At 41.4% G+C, this 24,668-nt stretch overlaps 1 protein-coding gene and 1 long non-coding RNA gene across 5 annotated transcripts in view; one reads left to right on the forward strand and one right to left on the reverse strand.

Moving 5' to 3' along the window:
• The window catches only part of hgfac (HGF activator), a 48,130-nt gene that overhangs the window by 19,848 nt on the left and 3,614 nt on the right, over positions 1–24,668 (reverse strand). For both annotated transcript variants that reach the window (XM_008115929.3, XM_008115928.3), the window contains exons 2-6: positions 22,267–22,330; positions 13,152–13,274; positions 12,388–12,519; positions 5,979–6,089; positions 871–1,033 (exon numbers count right to left, since the gene is read on the reverse strand). In XM_008115929.3, the coding sequence (XP_008114136.2) occupies positions 871–1,033; positions 5,979–6,089; positions 12,388–12,519; positions 13,152–13,274; positions 22,267–22,330 (593 nt within the window). The remainder of the gene's footprint in view (positions 1–870; positions 1,034–5,978; positions 6,090–12,387; positions 12,520–13,151; positions 13,275–22,266; positions 22,331–24,668) is intronic.
• LOC103279664 (uncharacterized) overlaps positions 1–24,668 on the forward strand; it is an 87,619-nt gene that overhangs the window by 8,097 nt on the left and 54,854 nt on the right. The window contains exon 1 of one of the 3 annotated variants that reach the window (XR_010006547.1): positions 7,859–8,114. The exons of 1 other annotated variant lie outside the window; for it this stretch is intronic. This is a non-coding gene — a long non-coding RNA (uncharacterized LOC103279664). Of the gene's footprint in view, positions 1–7,858; positions 8,115–9,308; positions 9,628–24,668 lie in introns of those variants that run through there. One more of the 3 variants, XR_010006548.1, reaches the window with a different exon arrangement.

Consider the following 24,668-nt stretch of genomic DNA (forward strand, 5'->3'; position numbering starts at 1 on the left):
TATTATCCAGGAATTTAATTAATGTGTCAATTTCACTTATACGTCTGTGTGTATGGTAGCATTGCCAAGTCAAAGGGTTCTGTTGTTTTGTTATGCCAGGTAGTACAATGTGTCCCTCCATCAAAAACGTAAGATCTCGCTCATTTTTAAAAAAGGAATCTACCATATTTCCATATTTCATTTCAATCTAGGAAAAAGATTCAAACTTCAAACCTCATAACACCAAATTTCAAATACTGTAGTAAGACTTTTATAAATCATGTAACTGTGGCTGTGCACTCAGTCCTGACAATAAGAAGTGTGTTCCTTGCTTTTGCTGTCTATACCAACTACTTGCAAGTGAGACTTTGATTTGGAGAGACAGGCTAGGCATTGCACCTGAAAGGATAATTTGGAGCAGTCTCAGAGAAAGGCAATGACGATTATATGCGACATGGAAGCCAAAACATATGAAGAAATGTTGAAGGAGATGGGCATATTCAGCTTGTTGAAGAGATGACTGAGGAGTGATTGCTCTCTTTAAATATGTTAAGGGTTTTTACAGAGGGGAGGAAGCAGGCCTACTGTCTGCTGCCCCAGAGGATTGATCGGGACTAATGGTTTGAAGTTAGTTTTGATTGAACAAAACATCCAGCACTATGATTCTATGAAGCTGGCTTCCTTTTCTGGCCCAAACAGGATGAACTGGACAAAACGGGATTTCAAATCTTGCATAACATATTTATTTTCTTTGAAATGTAATATAGAATAGATGTCAAAAACACTGAACAAATAATGATACTACCAGCAGAACATATTTCTTACGCTACTCTATGAACACATTTAGCAACATCTACTATCCCCTGGTTATTCTGCCAGGCTTTTTCTTACCGGCAATATGAATGTGCTCCCAGTCCCAGCTGCACAGGATTGTCAGCAAAGTCAGCATTAAGCAAATCTGAATTCCATGGCAGACAATTATTTCCAGAAACTGTCTTCTTCACAATGCCCCTGTAATTTAATCCATTGCCTGATTGGCAGTGTTGGCTAGGAACTAGATACAAACACAAGAGAGTTAAATGCCAAAGAAACATCGGTCAGTGTACAATCAATCACATTTTATTGATTACCCATCGGCCGTATCAAAACATTTAGCACATAGACATACATATAACATACAACCTGCGGTACAAAAGAAGTTAAAATAAACAAGCTGTTAACAAGATCCCGTTCAGGATTTTTTTTTTTTGGCATTAAGATATAATGAAGTTTATTTCCCAAAAAAAGAAAAAGAAACCCAGAATTGAAGTACAGTAGAGTCTCACTTATCCAACATAAACAGGCCGGCAGAACGTTAGATAAGCGAATATGTTGGATAATAAGGACAGATTAAGGACAAGCCTATTAAACATCAAATTAGGTTATGATTTCACAAATTAAGCACCAAAACATCATGTTATACAACAAATTTGACAGAAAAAGTAGTTCAATATGCAGTAATGCTATGTAGTAATTACTGTATTTACGAATTTAGCACCAAAATATCACGATGTATTGAAAACATTGACTACAAAAATGTGTTGGATAATCCAGAACGTTGGATAAGTGAGACTCTACTGTACATCGGTCAGTGGTTCCCAACCTCTTTTATCCAGGGCCCACTTGATCAGGGCACACTTTGACCAGGGACCACTCTCCAACATCTGTACCACAAAGGTTATGAATCAGTTTTTGGTCAACTTTAAATTCGGTTTGGTTATTTGGGGTGCTGATGCAGAAAATTGCATTGGATAGACCACATCAGCTCTAGTTTCTGATATAGAACAAATGCCATCCAGTAGTCGCCATCTGCTCACCCACAGAAAACTATATTTAATAATCTAGAGCTGATGTGGTTTATCCAATGCAACGGTCAGCTCTGTGGAAAGGAGTGGAAATAAATAAACAAATAAAGAGGAAGGAGGTTCGTGGCCCGAATTTTAGTTCTCGTGGCTCACTGTTGCCCACAGGTTACGAACCATTGCTTTATGGACATGTAAAGGGTGTCTTCACAAAATTGTCCAGTAGCAGTATGTTTTCTGTGTTGTCGAAGGCTTTCATGGCCGGGATCACAGGGTTGTTGTATGTCTTTCGGGCTGTGTGGCCATGTTCCAGAAGTATTCTCTCCATACCTCACAACCTCTGAGGATGCCTGCCATAGATGTGGGTGAAACGTCAGGAGAGAATACTTCTGGAACATGGCCACACAGCCCGAAAGACATACAACAACAGTATGTTTTCTGTTGATATTTCTGCTTAAGTGGACATCCATGAGGGGAGAGTCCACTTATTACTGATCTGTGTTGAAAGGCCTCAGAAAGAAACCAAGCTGCTTCCTTGGAAACAATTGAAGTTCTCTTATGGGCAGCTTCTCCACATCCCAATGAGATCCTACTCCCATTCTCATCCGCCTACCCAGCTTCCTGTCTTGCTTCAATTCTCACCGTTACTTTCCCTTCTACCTTTAACATTCATTTACTAGACTTCATGCAGTACATTTACTAAACCTGATGCTATTGAGGGGATCCCATCACATGTTTATTGGGTTCTTTCCCTTCCTGGCTCATATAATGTAAAGTATATGTGTGTGTGGTCAATTGAGCAAAAAAGGAAAGTTCCAAATGCATCTTTACAGCAAGTGATTTCTGCTGAAAAAATTGTCCCTGCACCCCACTGTACTGGATGATTATCAGCCTTCTCATTTTCATACAAGCTAAGGGAGAGTGGTTCCTGGATTAAATTGGATTATCTAGATCCATTTCAGTCTGGCTTCCAGACATGTTTATGGGACAGAAATAACTTTGATTGCCTGGATGGGTGATCTGTGTTGAAGCTGGATGGAGAAAAGTTTCCCTGGGTCTAGGCTGAAAAGACTTATCTTCCTATATCTCTGCCTGTCTTTTAAGATGTTCAGATTTTCTTGGTCCTACCATATTTACCGCCATATCTGGTGACTATGCAAAACCAGGGTTTCTCAATGCTTCCTCCCAACCTGTGAAATTCTCTCATGCGGGAGGCTAACCTACAACCTCATCAAATTGGGCTATTTTTGGTGACATATGCCGGTTCAGCCGTAGTTTAGCCACGGAGCCAGAGCAACTAAAATTTTGGAAATACACAGTTTAATGTGATGGATTCAGCTTTCACTATGAAATGCAAATGGTTATTCATAGAATCATAGAATAGTAGAGTTGGAAGAGACCTCATGGGCCATCCAGTCCAACCCCCTGCCAAGAAGCAGGAAATGGCATTCAAAGCACCCCCGACAGATGGCCATCCAGCCTCTGCTTAAAAGCCTCCAAAGAAGGAACCTCCACCACAGTTATTTCCACTGCTATTTTATTCATGAGAATGGATAAACTAGAATGTTCTTCTTCACCAGTTATATGTACAGTGACTTAGTCTTTCTATATGTCTTAATAGACCACAAGCTGAAGATAAGTTAACAGTGTGACACAGCAGCTAAAACAGCCAATGCCATTCTGGGTAGCATCAACAGGATTATAGTGTCTAGACCAGTGGTTCTCAACCTGGGGTCCCCAGATGTTTTTGGCCTTCAACTTCCAGAAATCCTAACAGCTGGTAAACTGGCTGGGATTTCTGGGAGTTGTAGGCCAAAAATATCTGGGGACCCCAGGCTGAGAATCACTAGTCTAGACTGAAGGTAACATTAATCACATTCTGTTCTGCTTTGGTCGGACTTCCTCTAGTACATTGTGTCCAGTTTTGGGCACCACAATTCAAACAGGCTATTGATGATCTGGAACGTATCCAGAGAAGGGTGATCAAATTGATGAAATGTCTGGAAGCCAAGCCCTGTGAGGATCAGCTTCAGGGATTGGGTATATTTAGCTTGAAGAAGCGATAATTGAGAGGGGACATGACAGCCATACTTATATACAGTAGAGTCTCACTTATCCAACACTCGCTTATCCAACATTCTGGACTATCCAATGCATTTTTGTAGTCAATGTTTTCAATACATCATGATATTTTGGTGCTAAATTCGTAAATACAGTAATTACAACATAGCATTACTATGTATTGAACTACTTTTTCTGTCAAATTTGTTGTATAACATGATGTTTTGGTGTTTAATTTGTAAAATCATAACCTAATTTGATGTTTAATAGGCTTTTCTTTAATCTCTTCTTATTATCCAACATATTCGCTTATCCAACATTCTGCCCGCCCATTTACGTTGGATAAGCGAGACTCTACTGTATTTGAAAGGATGTCACATTGAGGAAGGAACAAGCTTGTTTTCTGAACTTCCTGATGGTAAGAGCTGTTCGGCAGTTGAATATGCTGGAGTGTGGTGACGCAATGGCTGGATAGCCATCTATGAGAGTACTTTCCCTGCATTGTTTATGCATGGCTTGGGACTGGATTAGATCAGTGGTTTCCAACTTTTATTTGACCAGGGATCACTTGACTGGGGACCACTTTGATCAGGGACCACTCTCCAACATTAGTACCAAAAGGGTTATGAATCAGTTTTTGGTCAACTTTAGATCACAAGTGGTGGACTTGCAAAGAAGCAACAAAGTTTTGGATGAAGATTCATGAAGAATCACAAAAGATTTTAAAAAGAACATTTATAAGAAAACCAGAGTATTATCTATTAGGATTTACAGATTTAGACTTACAATTGACGGAACAAGAAGATAAACTTTTTACTTATATTACAACTTCCGCTAGAATTGTTTTCGCTAGAGAATGGAAACAGCAATCAGCCCCACCAATTGAGAAGTGGGTGGAAAAGAGAAATAAAGGACATGGACGAATTGACTTTTTTGTTGAAGAAAAATACAGGCAAGATAATGAAAAGAACAAATTGGGATGATCTTCAAGACTATCTGGATAATTTGAGAAAATGAAGATTACGGGAGACAATTTTGCTATTTTTTTTCTTAGCAAGAAAAAATATTACTGAATAATAAGAAAATATTATCCAAGAAGATGGAATGGAAGTCTTTTTTTCTCCTCTTTTTTTTTTTAGTGTGTGTCGGTATATTTTTGTAGAATGTAACCTTTTACCTTTCTCTCTTTTCCCTGCTTTTCTATACCTTGGTTGTTCTCACTCTTTCGGTGTAATATAAAAAATTTAATAAATTTCTTTTTAAAAAAACCCTTTAGATTCAGTTTGGTTATTTGGGGTGCTGATTCAGAAAACTGCATTGGATAGACCACATCAGCTCTAGTTTCTGATACAGAACATATGCCATCCAGCAAACACCATCTGCTTGCCCACAGAAAACCACATTTCATAATCTAGAGCTGATGTGGTCTATCCAACTCAATTTTCTGAATCAGCACCCCAAATAACCCCAGGAACAGGCCCTGGCACCAATTTCCTCCGTATGTCTCACAGACCTTATTTTAGGTCTCAGGGCCCACCAGTGGGCCATGGCCCACAGGTTGGGAACCATTGGATTAGTTGGACCTTGTGATCTCTTCAGATTCTTTGATTCTATGATTGTATGCGAAACTGCCGTGCCTGCATACGATTCCCTCTGGCCATGAGTACCCAACAGAATTTAAATAATTAGGACCTAATGTGGTGTAGTGGTTTAAGAACCAGACCCAACTCTGGAAGACCTGGATTTGAATCCCTGCCATGTTATGGCAACCCTTGAATTACTCACACACTTTCAGCCTCAGAGAATAGCAATAGCAAACTCTTTCTGACCACATCCTTCCTAGGAAACCCATTTTAGATTTGCCTTAGGATTACCATATGTTGGAAACAAATTTTAAAGCACACAACACCAATGATAACGTTAATGAATTCAAAAACAACAACAGAAAGTTATACTCCTTCACAAATAATCACAGAAGGGAGATGGATGCAATTGTGCCCTTAGCTAAAAAAGAACAAGAACAATAATTTCACAAGAGATAACACATCAACCAGTCTTCTTTCTTTAAACCGTATGCAAAGAACTTGATGTACTCACTAATATTGCAGTATTTTCCCACAAAAGGATCTCTGCACCCACAGACAGTCCTGTTAGTGAAGGCAGTTCTCCTGCAAGAGCCCCCCTGGAGGCATGGGTTGATGGCACAATCTAGATGGACAAATCCAAACACATCAATGTAATGGATAGCTAAGGAGGCATGTATGTTTCTGGTAAATATTTAGATTACAGATAAAAGGATAATTCATGCAGGTTTTTGTTTCAAGAGTTGATAGCATCAATATGTTTTTATTTTTTCATGCCAATTGTCATACTGAGCTGTTTATTTCTAAATATGTACAAAATACTTGTCTTGCATACTTGTACAAAGTAATACTCATATTATTATCAGCATAAGAGCAGGAGAACCACAGAGTGTCTCCTACATCATGGACCTTATTGCACACCCAGAGGCAGTCCACCGGCGAGGCCACTTAAGCAGCCGCTGGTGGCGCAATCATTCCGGGGGTGCAGTGAGGCCCCCCGGGAAGATGGTGCCACCCCCTGCCTCCTTCTGCGGGCCTTGTGGGCCTTCTTTGGGCCGCCCGGCCCACCAGAAGGGCCGACACGGGCTCCAGAAGGCCCACCCGGCACACCGGAAGGGCCCACGTGGGCTCCAGAAGGCCCGCGTGGCCCATCGGAAGGGCCGACGCGGGCTCCGGAAGGCCCAGCACAGGCTCCGGAAGCCCGTGTCAGCCCTTCCAGTGGGCCGAGCGGGCCTTCCGGAGCCCATGCTGGGCCTTCTGGAGCCCTTATCAGACACTCTGGAGCCCGCGTCGGCCCTTCCGGTAGGCCGGGCGGGCCTTCTGGAGCCCGCGTCGGCCATTCCAGTGGGCCGGACAGGCCTTCTGGAAGCCGTCATTGGAAGCAAGGCAAGTGGGGTTTATTTGTCTGTGGAATAATGTCCAGGGTGGGAGAAAGAGCTCTTGTCTGTTGGGGGGCAGGTGTGGATGTTGTAATTAATCACCTTGATTAGCATTTAATGACCCCATGGCTCCAAGGCCTGGCTTCCTCTTGCCTGGGAGAATCTTTTTTTGGGAAGTGTTAGCTGTCCCTGATTGCTTCCTGTCTGGATTTATTTAGGATTTTCCTTAATCCCTCCTTATTGTTCAACATTTTTGCTTATCCAATGCTTTTATTTTTGGGTTTTTTTTGGGGGGGGGGGGGCGCCAAAATTTCTGTTCGCCTATACTTGAAAATTACCTTGGACCTGCTCTGTGCACACCCCACCCCGGTGCCATTTCACCATCATACTGGGAAAGTGTTGCTCAACCAGGGCAGAGCCTTCAAGTGTTGATGAGGAAGTGTCGTAGAATGCTTCTATGGTGGTTGGAAGTTGAGGGACATCATGTGATAGGTCAGTGATTCTCAACCTGTGGTCCCCAGATGTTTTTGACCTACAACTCCCAGAAATCCCAGCCAGTTTACCAGCTGTTAGACTTTCTGGGAGGTGAAGGCCAAAAATGTCTAGGGACCACAGGTTGAGAACCACTGTGATAGGCTGTGTGCCCATCCATCTCTCAACTGGCTGGCAAGCATCCTAGGGTGCTTAATTTGGTACGTATACTGAGGTTCATAGTCTAGATAGCCTTGGAACAGGCCTCAAGGCTGGAAATGCTGGTAATGATATGAAAAACCTAGTTCCAGGACTTGATGAACGTATTAAACTGTCTTGTATTATGGATACCTGGCAACATCAACATCATTAGTAACAACTTAATTTATACTTTATTTATCTGTCCCATAACCAGGCCTGAAACCAGACTTAAATGGATCTAGATCAGTGTTTCTCAAACTCTGCTGCTCCAGGTGTTTTGGACTTCAGCTCTCAGAAATCCCAGCCAGTTTACCAGCTGTTAGGAATTGTGGGAAGTCACCTGGAGGAGCTGAGTTTTTTTTTTTTTTGAGAAACACTAATCTAGATAATCCACTTCACCCAGGAACCCTTGGAGTTGAGAAGACACCGCATGCTCCAGTAACTTGCCTGGAAATTTGAGATTGGTCTGTAGTTGTCAAGTACAGTTGGGTCTAGGGAAGGTTTCTTTAAAAGAGGTCTTATCACAGCCCCCAGATGAAGCAGGACTGCAGGGACTGAGCCTTTCTCAGCTCTTTCTGCCTGGGATTGTGAAATAGCAGGTAAGGCCTGGGGTGGTGAGGGGGTAGAGCTATTGTAGCTTATTATAATTCAATCCACCATTTAGGTGATTCTAAATGAGACAGATTCTCTAGATCCAATTCAATCTGACTTTAGACCGGATTATGGGACAGAGACAGCTTTGGTCACCTTGGTGGGTGACTTATGTCAACAATGGACTGTCCAATGTTCCAGTTAGCAAGTGACCCAGGAACAAGGTGGTTTGAGACCCAAAGCTGTTAAATAGCCAGTTCGGTCTACGTCAGTAACAGATTTTCAATGAGATGATGGTAAAACAAGAGGGTGATCATCAGCCAGACCAGGAGTTGCTCCTGGGTCTGTGATTCAGATAAACAAAACCAGCAAGGAGCAAAAACAGAGTTGTAAATCATAGCCAATTCAAGTTCAACAAAATCCGTGCCACAGTCTCTGGCTCCTCAGATGCAGAGAAACCACTATCAAAAGCTGCAGATTCCTGGTAATCTGTCTCTTCCTCTCTCTCTGAATCTACAGTCAGGACACATATTAGAGGAGTATGCTGGTTTTGCTACACCTCTCAGAAGCCTTCAATACCTGTTGTATCCTTCTGAGCCATCTCTCTGGGATGCTACCTGCAGGCACTGTTTTAAAGGGACTCTGGTGCTTTTTGGAGATGAAAGCTCAGAAGGTGGGGCATGGAGATTTTTTAAAATTCCAAAGCAGGTCTACAGTATTCCAGAGGTCTCTGTTTTGACCCCCATGAGATTCAACATCTACATAAAACCACTGTTTTATCCAAAGTATGCTGATGATCCCCGGTGGCGAAGTGTGTTAAAGCGCTGAGCTGCTGAACTTGCGGACCGAAAGGTCCCAGGTTCAAATCCCGGGAGCGGAATGAGCGCCCGCTGTTAGCCCCAGCTCCTGCCAACCTAGCAGTTCAAAAACATGCAAATGTGAGTAGATCAATAGGTACCGCTCCGTCAGGAAGGTAACGGCGCTCCATGTAGTCATACCGGCCACATGACCTAGAGATGTCTGTGGACAACTCCGGCTCTTCGGCTTAGAAATGGAGATGAGCACCAACCCCTAGAGTCGGTCACGACTGGACTTAACGTCAGGGGAAACCTTTACCTTTACTATGCTGATGATACTTGATTCTATCTTTCTTTGTCATCTAATTCTGAGGAAGGTGTCTCATTACTAAATTAGTGTCTTCTGTGAACAGAGGATTTTTTATCGTGTCAGAAGTGACTTGAGAACATACTACAAGTCTCTTCTGATGTAAGAGAATTGGCCGTCTACAGAGATGTTGACCAGGGGATGGCTGGATGTGTTAGCTGGGAGGTTTCTCTCATGTCTCCACAAGCTATAGCTGACAGATGGGAGCTCACCCTGTCTCACGGATTCAAACCTGCAACCTTTAGGTCAGCAACCCAACCTTCAGATCAGCAGTCAGCCAGCACAAGAATTTGATGAGGGAAAACCTTAATCCAGATAAGACAGAGGTGCTTGGTGCTTCTGGTCCGTCGAAGGCAGGTCAGTAATATGAATTCAATTTTTTTGGACAGGGTACGCTCTCCCTGAAATATCAGGTTTGTAGTTTGAGCATATTCTTGGACACAGTTTGAGCATATTCTTGGACACGGATCTGAGCCTGGAGGCCCAGGACTTGGCTGCAGCCAGGAGTGAATGAGTACAGTTAAAGCTAGTGTGCCAGCTGTACTAATTCCTTGAGATGTCAGATTTGTCCATGTGACACATGCCTTGATTGCATCCATTAGGATTACTGTAACGCATTCTATGTGGGGCTGCTTCAGAAACCGCTGTAGGATCAAATTACTGCAACGAGACTACTGACCAGATCTGGTTCCAGGGAACAAATAATTTCCCTGTTGAAACAGCTTTACCAGTTTATTTACAGCCACAATTAACTGTGCTCATTATGACCTATACAGTCCTATATGGCTTGGGTCCAGACTATCTGAAAGACCACATTTCCTAATATGAGCCTGCCTGCGTTTTTAAGATCCGCAGGGGAATATCTTAGTCCCATAACCCTAAGAAGCATCTTAGTGAGGACATGGAAGAGAGCCTTCTTCATAGTTACATCCAGACCATGGAATACCCTTTCATAGAAGGCTAGGCTGGTAACTCTTCTCCTCTCTTTCTGCCAGCAGATGAAGACCTTGTTGTTAACCCAAGTGTATGATTGTTTATTATCCACGGCAAAAAGTATTTTAGTGTGATGTGCTGTATTTTTTTCCCACAATTACTGCTGTATTTCAACTGCTTTTTGAAATTGTTTCAAGTTATTTTAATATGATTATTTAATCATTTTAAAACTATGATTTGCTTTAACTTATATTGTGAGCTGGAGCTCCCGGTGGTGTAGCAGATTAAACCACTGAGCGGCTGAACTTGCTGACTGAAACGTCGGTGGTTCAAATTTGGGGAGCGGGGTGAGCTCCCGCTGTTAGCCCCAGCTTCTGCCAACCTAGCAGTTCAAAAACATGCAAATGTGAGTAGATCAATAGGTACTGCTCTGGTGGGACAGTAATGGCGCTGCATGCAGTCATGCCAGTCACATGACCTTGGAGGTGTCTACGGACAACACCGGCTCTTCGGCTTAGAAATGAAGATGAGCACCAACCTCCAGAGTCGAACACTACTGCACTTACCACTTCATCACATTTACTAAATTCCACCGAGTCTGACACTTAAAATCCAGTAACCCACTGTGTTCATCACATTAGGTTGGGTTCAAGTATAGGACAGAACATGCTTTCCATATTTTAAGCGTGAAGGCCAGCATTCTTTTCAAACGTTTCAGTAGGTGGTAGGGAAGTGGATTTTTGGGGAATGATCCAGATGAATGGCCAATTCAGTAAATGAGACGTTTCCCCAATTTGTGGGAGGAGCCAAGATATCCGTGTTAGGGAAAGTTAGGGAAAGTTTATTATGCCATGTCTCCATGCTGTGCAGTCCTGGAAGTTATAGTTTCCCAAGGTCCATGCCTTTCTCTGGGTGCATTTACATTATGGAATGAATGCTCTTGGACCTCACTTTAAATAACCATAGTTCCATACTACGTGGTCCTGGGAGTTATACCCTGTTTCCCCTAAAATACGACATCCTCAGAAAATAAGACCTAGTAGAGGTTTTGCTGAATTGCTAAATATAAGGCCTCCCCCGAAAGTAAGACCTAGCACCGTTTGTGTTTGGAAGCATGCCTGCCAAACAGAACACCAGAGCATGCAGGTTTGGTAAATGTACATACCATATATTGTTGTACATGGAAATAATGGTAGTAACAAGAAATTCTTGATAGGATTCACAGTTTGTCTGGTTATGCTGGTTTGTGATGACAACTACTGTACAGTATATAATAAATGTTCATTTTTTTGTTCAACAATAAATGTGAATTCTTCTTCATGGAAAACTAAGACATCCCCTGAAAATAAGACCTAGAGCATCTTTGGGAGCAAAAATTAATATAAGACACTGTCTTATTTTCGGGGAAACATGGTAGTTTCCCAAGGTCCATACCCTTCTCTGGATGCATCTGTACTGGAGAATACATGCCGATCCATTTTAAATGCCATTGTTGTTGTTGTTATGCCATGTCTCCATGTGGTGCAGTCCTGGAAGTCATAGTTTTCCAAGGTCCATACCCTTCTCTTGGAGCATTTATAATGTGGAATAAATGCCCTTGCACCCAACTTTAAATGCCATGGCTCCATATGATGGAGTCCTCCTGGGAGTTACAGTTTCCCAAGGTCCATATCCTTCTCCTGGTGCTTCTACACTGTGGAATGAATGCAGTTGTACCTTACTTTAAATGCCATGTCTCCATGAGATGGTCCTGGGAACTGCCGTTTCCCAAGGTCCACACCCTTCTCTGTGGGGGAGTGGAGAGAGTGAGAGAGTCCATCTCTGCTTTCCCTCCCTCTTTCCTTCCTTGATGCAGAGGCTAGGAATTGAAGACACCTAACAGCGGACATTTCAAAGACAGGAAGTTTGGGGGAGGGATGGTGGGCTGGGCCAAATCTCTACAGTGTGATGGCAAATGAACTGAAAGAATACTGAGTACAATTGAGTCACACTGTTTAGATTTAACAGTGTGATGAAGGTAGGGAGTATGACTGAGCTCTACTCTGCCAAACACTTCCCTGCTTCAATGTGATGAAGTGGTTAATGTCAGGGGGAAACCTTTAACTTTACCTATATTGTGAATCAGCTTGGATTCCACAGGCAGCATAGAAATTGAATTGCATAAAACAAAATAAATATACATACCTGTGTACTGTTCACGTTGGCACTCAACTAGGCTGTTAATGCAAGTGCAGTGTTGCACTGTCCCTTGATAGATCCTTGCCCAGGTTTTCCCGCTCTCAAAATATTCATAGAGAGTTTCATCAAAACATTTGGCTGAAATTCCAAGAAGCATAAAAACACATTATTCCTTATTCTGAAACTATTCTGGATTTTTTGGGGTGTGTGTGTGTGCAAATGGCCTGCCTTCACCTGCTGCTTAAATTTAGTGATAACCACCAAGTTTCCAATGGTTCATGGCCAGAATTCAGTGACAACAACAATTCACCCAGGTGTCAGAGTGGAAAATGGCACATTCCCAACCCAGAGAGATCTGATGGGCAGTGGATCATCTCCCTTTGAGAAGCGATCTTCGAGCTCTGCTACTACCATTGTTCTTCCAGGAAAAATATATAGGCTTCATAATTCTACACAATTTGGGAAATTGGGAGTGCAACACAGTCACATTTTGATTTCGAAGATAAAAATTTTAAAACTGGGCGAATACAACAGGCAGTGAAAAAGGCAGCCAAAAGTTATTTCCAAAACTCATGTTTAAAAAGTCTGAGTGCTCTTCCCACGGCCTACAAAGCTGTTGGCATACTAAGGCTGTGATAGATGGTTTTGAAGAGTGGTTTTGGCAGTGTCTTCCCCGAGTGAGTGGCAGGCTTTGTTTGCCCACACAGTCTCAGACAGCAGTTGTGTTCGTTTTTCTTCATGTCAAATTTACTAAAAAGAATAGCACTTACCCACTTCACAGTTTCCCCCCGTGAATGCTGCAGGGCAAATGCAAGTAGGAGAACATCTGTCGCATGGAGTCAAACATGTTCCTCCATTTCTGCAAGGGTGACTTCGGCAAAGATCTGAAAAATCTAAAGAACGCATTATTTTAGCATCACATCCCAACATTGTCATTTCCAGGGTCTGAGGTCTTCCCCATGATGAAGACGCCAGTCCCAGAAGACCAGGCACTAAATATGTCCAGATACAATTTTGGGGTTCGTCTAGTTTAGGACTATCATGCAGGGTTGGATGCAAGTTTGAGGGCTTTGAACTACCACATCAAATAATAGGTGAGCCTTAAGAGCTTGAACTTATGAGCTAGGATTACAATGGAGCCAGAAAAGAATCCCAAGATTTTCTCTTCTGCCCACTTGGCTTAAAAACTCCTTCCCTTCTATCATCTAACATCCACATCTAAAAATAACTTTCATCCTTCTCTTTAAACTACAGACAGTCTGCATTACTAGATCCCTGCCTCATTCACTGACACTAGCCTGAACAAGGACCGTATCACATTAGGGTGAATTGGGCAGCATGTGCTGGTTTGTCTATCCTTTTACAGTGGTGCCCGCTAACTCCCATCCTGGAAGCACTGCAACTTCCAGCAGGGCTCCATCATAAAAGGGAAGCCGAAGTGGCACATACTGCCATGGTGGCAACACCGGAAGCTTCCTGTGTAGCCTTTGATCAATGGGTGTTGCACCCCAAGGCAGCGTGAACACTCGAAACTAGACAGAGACCAATAAACAGATAATATCTTTATTAAAGCAAATATAAATTCAGGAATGCATAAGCAGAAAGGATGAGTGGGAAATAGTCCTTTGTGATGAAGTATGAATAAGTCCAAAAAGATGAAGGAAAATGTCCAATATTATAGTCCAAAGTCCAAAACCGAAACACGCTCAAACTGTTGGGAAGTTTGAGCGGGGAACAACAAGAAAGCAAGGCTGAATAACAAAGTCTCCAGTCATTAGGAGATCGTGGATAACAAAGCAGAAACAAGATGAAGCGAAGATCAAACTTGATTCAAAATCAAGGCAAGTGAATTTACTCCGGTTTAAATTGGGAGTCGCGGCTCGTCTTGGCCGCCAGAAACAGGAGGGTTAGCTTGGTGAAATCAGGGAACTGGAGTCGGTGAAGTGTTCTCAAGAAAACGCTACGTTGACACCGCAAATTGTCTGTAGTACAAGGCACTTTTATGGAATGAAGATCAGATCCCAATGAAGGGAGACCAAACTCCCCAAAAGTTCCCAAGGGAATCTTCTTATCCACAATCCCCTCAAGATGCCAAGTGGTTACTCCTTCTAATCAATTGTTTTTCTGATCTCTGCCGATGCAAAAACTCCTTTCGGTTGAAGGGCACATTCTCTGGGGAAGTCTGAACATCTGGATCAACCACGGGAGTAACATCTCCAGTATCTCTCCCAATTACTATCAACAGTCGGCAGCTGTAACTGAAAGGAGCTGGGAGAACTGGGCAAAAGGTCAGAATAAGCTTCATCCTGGTCAAAGTTAATTTCTGGATCAGGTTCAGAAGCCAAAGGTGGCTGGGGTATGACAATGGGTGGAAGTCAGGTGGTGCACGCATCCCCTCATAGGATGGGGAAACCAGTGAACTAGGCAATGTAGGGCATGGGGCGATGGGTTCCCCACGTTCCCAGGTGGGCACCGCCAGAATTGCCTTGATCCATGGCAACTCCGGCGACACATTTGATGAGGTTGTTGCATTTCTATTTAAAGAAAACAGGGATGAGACTGCTGGGATCTGAGCAAGGTATAAATGTGAGTGTGGGGCAAAGTGCCACATTTAATGCAATGTGGAGATAATGGGAATATCTAGCTGGAAGGAGCTTTGCCTGGAAAGAAAACATAGCTGAAGACATGTGAAGGCATTGTAGGGGTTGGAAAGGATAAAGGACCACCAAACAAGGGTTGGGACTTCCTGTGGCCTTTGGGTTACATTTTCCCAATTCTTGATTTAAGATGCATCTACTTTGTAGAATAAATGCAGTTTGACACAACTTTTAACTGCTGTGGCTCTATGCTATGGAATTATGGGAGCTGTACTCTTATAAGGTCTTTGACCTTCTCCTACAAATACTGCTGGTGCTTCACCAAACTACAAATCCCAGGATTCTGTAGCATTGAGCCATGGCAGTTAAAATGATGTCAAATTGTCTCCTTGTGGAGAGAAAGCAGGGTATAAACATAGTAATAGTAATAATAATAATAATAATAATAATAATAATAATAATAATAATAATAATATAAAAATTAAAAACCAATACAATACAAACTAGAGCTGACAGCTGGCACAACAAAACATTGCCTGGAAAGTTCATTGACAAAATTGAAGGAAAAGCTGATAAGGAGAAGACCTGGCTATGGCTCACGAATGGGACACGGAAGAAGGAGACAGAATGCCTGATCCTTGCAGCCCAGGAGCAAGCCATCAGAACAAATGCAATTAAGGCCAAGATTGAAAAATCAGCTGATGACCCAAAATGCAGACTCTGCAAGGAAGCTGACGAAACCATTGATCATATCCTCAGCTGCTGTAAGAAAATCGCACAGACAGACTACAAACAGAGGCACAACTATGTGGCCCAAATGATTCATTGGAACTTATGCCTCAAGTACCAGCTCCCAGCAGAAAAGAACTGGTGGGATCACAAACCTGCAAAAGTATTGGAAAATAAGCATGCAAAGATACTGTGGGACTTCCAAATCCAGACTAACAAAGTTCAGACATCACAGTTGTGGAAAAGAAAAAGGTTTGGATCATTGATGTTGCCATCCCAGATGACAGTCGCATTGACGAAAAACAACGGGGAAAACTCAGCCGCTATCAGGACCTCAAGATTGAACTTCAAAGACTCTGACAGAAACCAGTACAGGTGGTCCCGGTGGTGATTGGCACATTGGGTGCCGTGCCAGAAGATCTCAGCCGGCATTTGGAAACAATAGACATTGACAAAATCACGATCTGCCAACTGCAAAAGGCCACCCTACTGGGATCTGCGCGCATCATCCGAAAATACATCACACAGTCCTAGACACTTGGGAAGTGTTCGACTTGTGATTTTGTGATACGAAATCCAGCATATCTCTCTTGTTTGCTGTGTCATACAATAAAATAATAATAATAATAATAATAATAATAATAATAATAATAATAATAATAATAATAAACTTTAGTTATACCCCGCCACCATCTTCCATAGGGACTCGGGGTGGCTTACAAAATAACAGACCGTGGTGCCAAATAACACATAAAATGTGATGCAACAACATATAAAATCAATATCACATTAGATAAAACCGAACACATAAAATTAACTAAAGCAACCTCTATTAAATAGAGTCAGTAAAATATACTAGCCATTATTAAAAGATCCATACAACGATTTAGTATCTCAACTGTATTCCCCTTAGAATAGAAAATGTGCTAAAATAATTGGCAATTAGTCTGGCAACTTTCTTAAACATTGTTAAAAGCCTGCTGAAAAAAAACAAGTTTTTAGCTCTTTTCTAAAGTAGTGCAATGTGGGGGATTGCCTAAGTTCCCAGAGGAGGGAGTTCCAGTGCCGGGGAGCCACTATCGAAAAGGCCCTCTCCCTCAGCCCCGAAGAAGGGCTGGACCAGATCTTAGAGCCCGCACTGGCTCATAGGAGGAGATGCAGTCACAAAGGTAGGCTGGATCCCAACCATATAGGGCTTTGTAGGCAATAACCTGTACTTTGAATTGTGACCGAAAACTTATCAGAAGCCAGTGAAGCGGTTTCAATAAGAGCATCTCCTAGGATGGAAAGGATTTGTAGAGAGATCACATAACTCCACTTCAATGTTCCATTTTTTGAAACAAGATACAATGAGTTAGGATTTCCAGTGGTATAAGAGTCAGATAACAGAATTCATATCTCGTCTCTTTCAGTCTTGTATCCTTATGCATTATTTTCTTACTTGCATCTGAAATATGAATTGATTTGTTGTTTTCTTCAGTATTCTCTTTTTGTTGCTTCCTATTTTCCTGAATTTGGAGATACTTAATTAATGTTTGCTACATCCATTAATTGCTAGAAAAGCCTATGCCTATTATGTCATTTGTGTTATTTGCCTCATTTGAGAAAACACATTGGGTAAGCAATTCAGTAGCTACGACAAAGTGAGTGACCATGTGGAATAAAAGGAGGAGTTATCGAGTTTGGCTTATTGGGGATTTTCATCTGTTCCTCACAAAAACAGCCTCAGAAAATGAGTGTTGTTAATTGCAAATACTGAAATTTGGAATCCCCTCTTAAATCTATTTCAAATTTTTACAATTGTTCTTTAGGAAAAAGCCCATGTCTTGAAGCAGAGATCTGTACGTGACAGTTCCTAATATACACTCACCCCCAAAATCAATATTGTCTGATTCATTCCAAAATTGTGCCAAAGTTTTGTCATTGTTTCGTAATGGTTTTCCAACCCATTCTGCCCATTTTCCAACAGCTTCCCCAGCTAAGTAATGGATGTCTCAAACCAAGTTTATGAGTGTCTCAAAATGTTGGAGTTCTAGTGTGAGACACTCATTAGTCAGTTGTGAGGCTATTGCAAAACATAGCGTTTTTGTTGTTGGTTTTTTTTGTAAACAAAACTGCAAAATTCTGAAACAGGTTAGGAACAAATAATACACTGTTGATCTTTCAGAGTTTGATAGAAGCCATGGTTCGAGACACTCATTATCCAGTTTTGAGTCTATTGCAAAACTTGCTTGCTTTTGCTGCGAGATATGCAAAACAGTTGCAAAACTCAGGAGGAGATTCCAAATTTCCAGAAATAGAAACAACTAAGTGGGAGAAAAGGCAGAGAAACTGCTGGAGAACCCATGGAGAGGTTTTTTGTTTTTTTTTTTTTTTTGCATTGGAACAACAAATGTCTCTGAAGGAAAAGACCATGATGAACTTGAACAGGTCTATAGATATGTCTTTATTGATGCTTTTATGGATGAGACAATCAAGATCACATGTAAACTGTAAAATGTGTCTTCATTTTGTTTTGCAAAGTACTCTTTTGTTATGGCTACCGAAGTAGCTTTAATACATATAAAGGATTTTCTACTCATCTATATATATAAAAGGGTAATGAAATTTCGGCCTAGGACAAAACAACAAAACTACACATCCCAGAAACACTAAACTTGGCAGTACAACCCCTCATCCATGCCTCTACATTCATACAACAAAAAGAAAAGAAAAATACAGTCCTAATTAGAGGGAGAGGAATAATTGCTTTCATCCAATTGCTGCCAGTTAGAAGGCTAAGCTCCGCCCACTTGGTCTCCTAGCAACCCACTCACCCCAGGGGACAGGCAGAGTTAGGCCTCACGTAGGCCTCTTCCACACTACCTATAAAATATAGATTATCTGATTTCCCATACCACCATACTTCGCCACAGCAACGCGTGGCTGGGCACAGCTAGTTGTTCTATATTTATTTATGAAATATTTTTATCCCTTTGTCACAGGTATCAGGGTAGTGCACAATATGTATACAGTGAAGTGAAAATATGTATATATGTGTGTGACTGGGGTGTCCACTTACACAGACAGGCTCCCACTTCCACAAATACAGTAAAGTCTCACTTATCCAACATTCGCTTATCCAACGCTCTGGATTATCCAACGCAGTCTGCCTTTTAGTAGTCAATGTTTTTGTAGTCAATGTTTTCAATACATTGTGATGTTTTGGTACTAAATTCGTAAATACAGTAATTACTACGTAGCATTACTGCGTATTGAACTACCTTTTCTGTCAAATTTGTTGTAAAACATGATGTTTTGGTGCTTAATTTGTAAAATCATAACCTAATTTGATGTTTAATAGGCTTTTCCTTAACCCCTCCATATTATACAACATATTTGCTTATCCAACATTCTGCCGACCCGTTTATGTTGGATAAGTGAGACTCTAATGTAGCTATAGCTCCCACTACTCAGGAGACACCAATGGCTCTCCCTCCAATGACATTACAGGTTATGTCCAAGAGCCTGCCAATGTCATCCACAAACACCCTACTGCCCACCACCCAAGTGAAGGCTTTCATACGGGAACAATTTCATTCTATATTTTCTGTTTTTCCTCCACCACAGACATCCCAGTGTTTCTTACTCCCTCCATTGGTGTAGAATTTGCATGACCCTGGCCACTGCCTCTCCCATAACCCTTTCCTATTATTTTCTATGGCATACAGCAAACAGAGGAATTGATCAGCAACCGAACATACTAGAGAGGTTTGGGGAGAATTCACCATGATGTATAGGAGTTGTAGGTACTGCGATGTATAGTCCACCTGCAATCTAAGAGGACTCTGAACTCCACCATTGACGGACCTGGAACTAACATGGCACACAAAACCCCCTTGACTAACAAAAAATACTGCAGGTCTTTGGAGGGATTTATAGGAGTTGTAGTTCACCTACATCCAGAGAGCACTGTGAACCCAAACAATGATGGATCTGGACCACATTTGGCATGCATACCCGATATGCCAAAATTTAAATACTGGTGGGTTTTGAGGGGAATTGGCCTGGACATTTTGCAGTTGTAGGTACTGGGATTTGTAGTTCACCTGCAATCAATAAGCATTCTGAACTCCACCAAAGATGTAATTGGACCAAACTTGGCACCGAGCTCCCATGACCAGCAAAAAATAATGGAGGTCTTTGGAGGAAATTCACCTTGATTTGGGGGAGCGCACTGTGAACCCAAACACCCATGGATCTGGAGCAAACTTGACACACATACCTGATATGCTGAAATTTGATTACTGGAGGGGTCTGGGGGCAACTGACCTTCCTTACTGGGAGCTGTAGTTCATCCACAACCAGAGAAACTGTGACCTCCACCAATGATCGACCTGGACCAAACTTTGCACACAGAACCCCCGTGACTAACTCAGCCTACTGGAGGGGTTTGAGGTGACTGACTCACTATAGTGGGAGTTGTAGTTCATCTTACAGTCAAAGAGCTCAATGAACCCCACCGATGATGCATCTAGCGTAAACTTGCCCAACATAACAAACTTTAAGTACTGATGGAGTCCAACTGGCATGATGTCAGTTGTAGTTAATCCACAACCGTATGCATTTCGTACAATTAAAATATTGACTTTTTCAGATAACCCAGGCAACGCTGGGTGACCCAAGCTAGTAAAATATATACATATCAGCATCATCTGATCAATGGTGCAAACAAGTATCTTTTTTTTTTTTGCAGAAAACTTCTTTCTAAAATGTTAAGAATTGTAAATAAGGGAATAATGGAAAAATTACCCCTATTTATATACTTCTACTTAGTGGGAAAATTGGATTGAGCCCTTTGTTTGATTATATTTAATTCTTTCTTATGCACTGTTTTTTCTCTGTTATTGGCCCCACATCTCATATGCTCATCCGAAGAAACCTATAGCATTTATGTTAAATGTATTATAATGATACTATTTAAATTAATGTTAACAGATACATCAGTATGATAGGACAAAAGAAGCTGAAAACAGTCTTTTTCTATAAGTCCATTAAAAATCCCAGATAAATTATCAAAATTGCATTTTTAAAGATAACTAAACATCTAAGGCATTCAACACTTCAGAAAGGAAGCATTCAAATATAATTTGAAACTGCTTTTTCCCAGATCATCCATCTCATAGCAATAGAATGAGTCTATAGATTAAATGAACAATAACGTCATGAGGGGATAGGATTACTGGATTATTTTGAAAGCTAAAGGCATCTTCACATAAGGCAAATATGCCAAGGGGATGCATTATTTGTTGATGTAGTTCTCAGGTTTTCAAGACAAAATGCAAACAATGCATTAGTTGCCTCAGACTATTTTTTAGCAATTTTTGGCACCAGACACAATATTTTATTCTTTCAACCCACAGAAACAGCTAACAACAATAACAAAAACTGGAGTGAGCGGATATATTGAGCGGAGAATGATCAACAATATTCCAGTAAAACCAAAACTATATTTCTACATTTTTATAACTCATATTTTTTCAGACGAGTCTCAAAGCACCCTAAGAAATGGAAGAGAAGCAGGGAACAAAATCATTTGGTGGGATTAATAATTTACTTTTTTGATTGCTGCAAAATGTGGAATCCTTTATTGAGCATACAATGACCCAAATATCTGCAAACTCCATCTTTTACGTGATGCGGCTCTCCTTCAACATGTCCTTTTGCATATTGTTGGAGAGCAGCAGGATTAAAGCAAACGGCATTAGCTCTGTGCTCTGAAGCTCTATGCTTTGCAAGGCCTGTGCTGAGGTGTCATGGCTCCTTTAGAAGTTTTGCCATAATTGCCAACATGGAGCATACGGATGTTGCGTATGGGACATAGAGATACAGAGTTTCAAAGACAGACCATTTGTCCAGACATCTTGGAAGTGGAGATTCGGCAGTGGAGGAAGTTATAAAGGACTGCTTATACCCGAGACTGATAACATTGGGGAAATTAGGCCTTTTCCAGGATAGGCATGAAAACAAAGAATTGTAATGTCATGATTAATGAAGAAATGAACCTTCAGGATGTTTACTGGAGTGCAGCCTGATATTGGTCAATGAATGCTGAAAACGTTTCCAATTCCAAAACCTTTATAAATCTTGGAACTATGGTCAATAGGGGTGTACGAATCTGTTCTGTTTTCGTTTCGAATTTTGCGTGCCCTCCGTTCTGTTTTCAGGAAGATTCTGGGAGATTAGGAGGAAAAGAACGTTCGGATTCCTAATTCGGAACCCCGAGTTCCATTTCTGTTTCAGATTATAAATTATAACAAGAAAACTCCCTACTAGGTTTGTCTTAAGGTAAGTCAGAAATGGCTCATAGGTGCACGATAACAACAATCCACAGCTTCCTTTTGCAGCCCTGTCATACTCTTCTCATATATTTTTTCATCTTTTTTTCTTACCGGAGGAGGGGGGAGTATTAATTTTAAAAAGGGATTGAAAAGCCACAAAATGCTTTTTGACTGTGGGCAGTAGGAACACTCCACCTTGAAGCCTCCATAGTTGTCACATATTAAAGTATCTTTGGTACCTCTGGAATGATGAGTGTTATTCTTGGCTTCTCTTGTTTCCTGTCCAAACCTTCTGCTCTCCTCCTTTAAAAACAATAAAGAGAATGTTCACATTTTACGAAGTATTTCGCAAAGGCAAAATTCATATTTGGAGAAGACAGCTAGAGCTGACTTTGCTAGTGGGCATAACGACAACAACGACAGCAACAACTTTATTTCTTAGACCCTTCTCCTTGTTACTCGAGGTATAATTATATACAGTACTAGCTGTGCCTGGCCACGCGTTGCTGTGGCGAAGTCTGGTGGTATGGGAAATAAAGTATTGAGGAATTGGTGGTAGTTAAGGTAAAGGGTAAACGTTTTCCCCTGACATTAAGTCCAGTCATGTCTGACTCAGGGGGGTTGGTGCTCATCTCCATTTCTAAGCCGAAGAGCCAGCGTTGTCCGTAGACTCCTCCAAGGTCATGTGGGATGACTGCATGGAGCAGCGTTACCTTCCCACCGGAGCAGTACCTATTGATGTATTCACATTTGCATGTTTTTGAACTTCTGGGTTGGCAGAAGCTGGGGCTAACAGTGGGGGCTCTCTCCGCTCCCCCAATTCAAACCTGCGGCCTTTTGGTCCAGAAGTTCAGCAGCTCAGTGCTTTAACACGCTGCGCCATCAGGGGATATTATTTCCACCTGAACATCAGGAAGAACTTCCTCACTGTGAGAGCTGTTCGACAGTGGAACTCTCTCCCCGGGGCCGTGGTGGAGGCTCCTTCCTTGGAGGCTTTTAAGCAGAGGCTGGATGGCCATCTGTCGGGGGTGCTTTGAATGCGATTTCCTGCTTCTTGGCAGGGGGTTGGACTAGATGGCCCATGTGGTCTCTTCCAACTCTACTATTCTATGATTCTATGATTCTATGATTCCTAAAGGTTGTGAATATACAATATTTCTGATTGTTTTTTTTTTTTTGTCTGTTGGAGGCAAGTATGAATGCTGCAATTAGGAAAAATGATTAGGATGTAATGGCCTTGCAGCTTTAAAGCCTAGCTGTTTCCTCCCTGAGTGAATTTTTTGTTGGGAGGTGTTAGCTGGCCCTGATTGTTTCCTGTCTGGAATTCCCTTGTTTTCAGAGTGGTGTTGTTTACGATATTTTATGTGCTTCTACTGTCTGTGGCCCTGAGAAAACAGAGGATTTGCCAGACTTTGATGATGGGAATACTTTGTTGGGAGGTGTTAGCTGGCCCTGATTGTTTCCTGTGTTGAATTCCCCTGTTTTCAGAGTGTTGTTCTTTATTTAGTGTTCTGATTTTAGAGATTGTATTGTTCTGCATTATTCTTTCCCAGTAATTATTTCATATTAAAGTAGAATCTCACTTATCCAACATTCGCTTATACAATGTTCTGGATTATCCAATGCAGCCTGCCTTTTCATAATCAATGTTTTTGTAGTCAGTGTTTTAAATTCATTGTGATATTTTAGTGGTAAATTTGTAAATACAGTACAGTAGAGTCTCACTTATCCAACATAAACGGGCTGGCAGAATGTTGGATAAGCGAATATGTTGGATAATAAGGAGGCATTAAGGAAAAGCCTATTAAACATCAAATTAGGTTATGATTTTACAAATGAAGCACCAAAACATCATGTTAGACAACAAATTTGGCAGAAAAAGTAGTTCTATACGCAGTAATGCTATGTAGTAATTACTGTATTTATGAATTTAGCACAAAAATATCACGATATATTGAAAACATTGACTCCAAGAATGAGTTGGATAATCCAGAATGTTGGATAAGCGAGTGTTGGATAAGTGAGAGACTACTGTAATTACTACATAGCATTACTGCGCATGGAACTACTTCTGTCAAATTTATTGTATAATATGATGTTTTCGTGCTTAATTTGTATAACGATTACCTAATTTGATGTTTAATCAGCTTTTCCTGAATCCCTTCTTATTATCCAACATATTCACTTATCCTGCCGGCCTGTTTATGTTGAATAAGTGAGACTCTACTGTATATTGATAATTTTATATTATCTGCTTAGAACTGGATTATATGATGCCCCTTCTTCACAGCTGTATAAAATGCACATTGAAGTGGATTATATGGTAGTGTGGAGTCAAGATAATCCAGTACAAAGCAGATAATATAAGATTATAAATGGGTTATATAGCTGTGTGGAAGGGCCTTGAGTCTATACTGCCATATAATCCAGTGCAAATTAGATAATCTGCGGAAGAAGCCTAAGTGAGGCCTAAGTCTGCCTGTCCCCTAACTGAACCCTGGCTGTCCCTTGGCTGAGTTGGTTGCTAGGAGACAAAGTGGACAGAGATTAGCTCTCTAAACTGGCAGCAATTGGATAAAAACAATTATTGCTCTCCCTCTAATTAGGACTTAATTTTTCTTTTCTTTTTGTTGTATCAACC

The sequence above is a fragment of the Anolis carolinensis genome, chromosome 5 (genome assembly GCF_035594765.1).
Source record: "Anolis carolinensis isolate JA03-04 chromosome 5, rAnoCar3.1.pri, whole genome shotgun sequence".
NCBI lineage: Eukaryota > Metazoa > Chordata > Lepidosauria > Squamata > Dactyloidae > Anolis > Anolis carolinensis.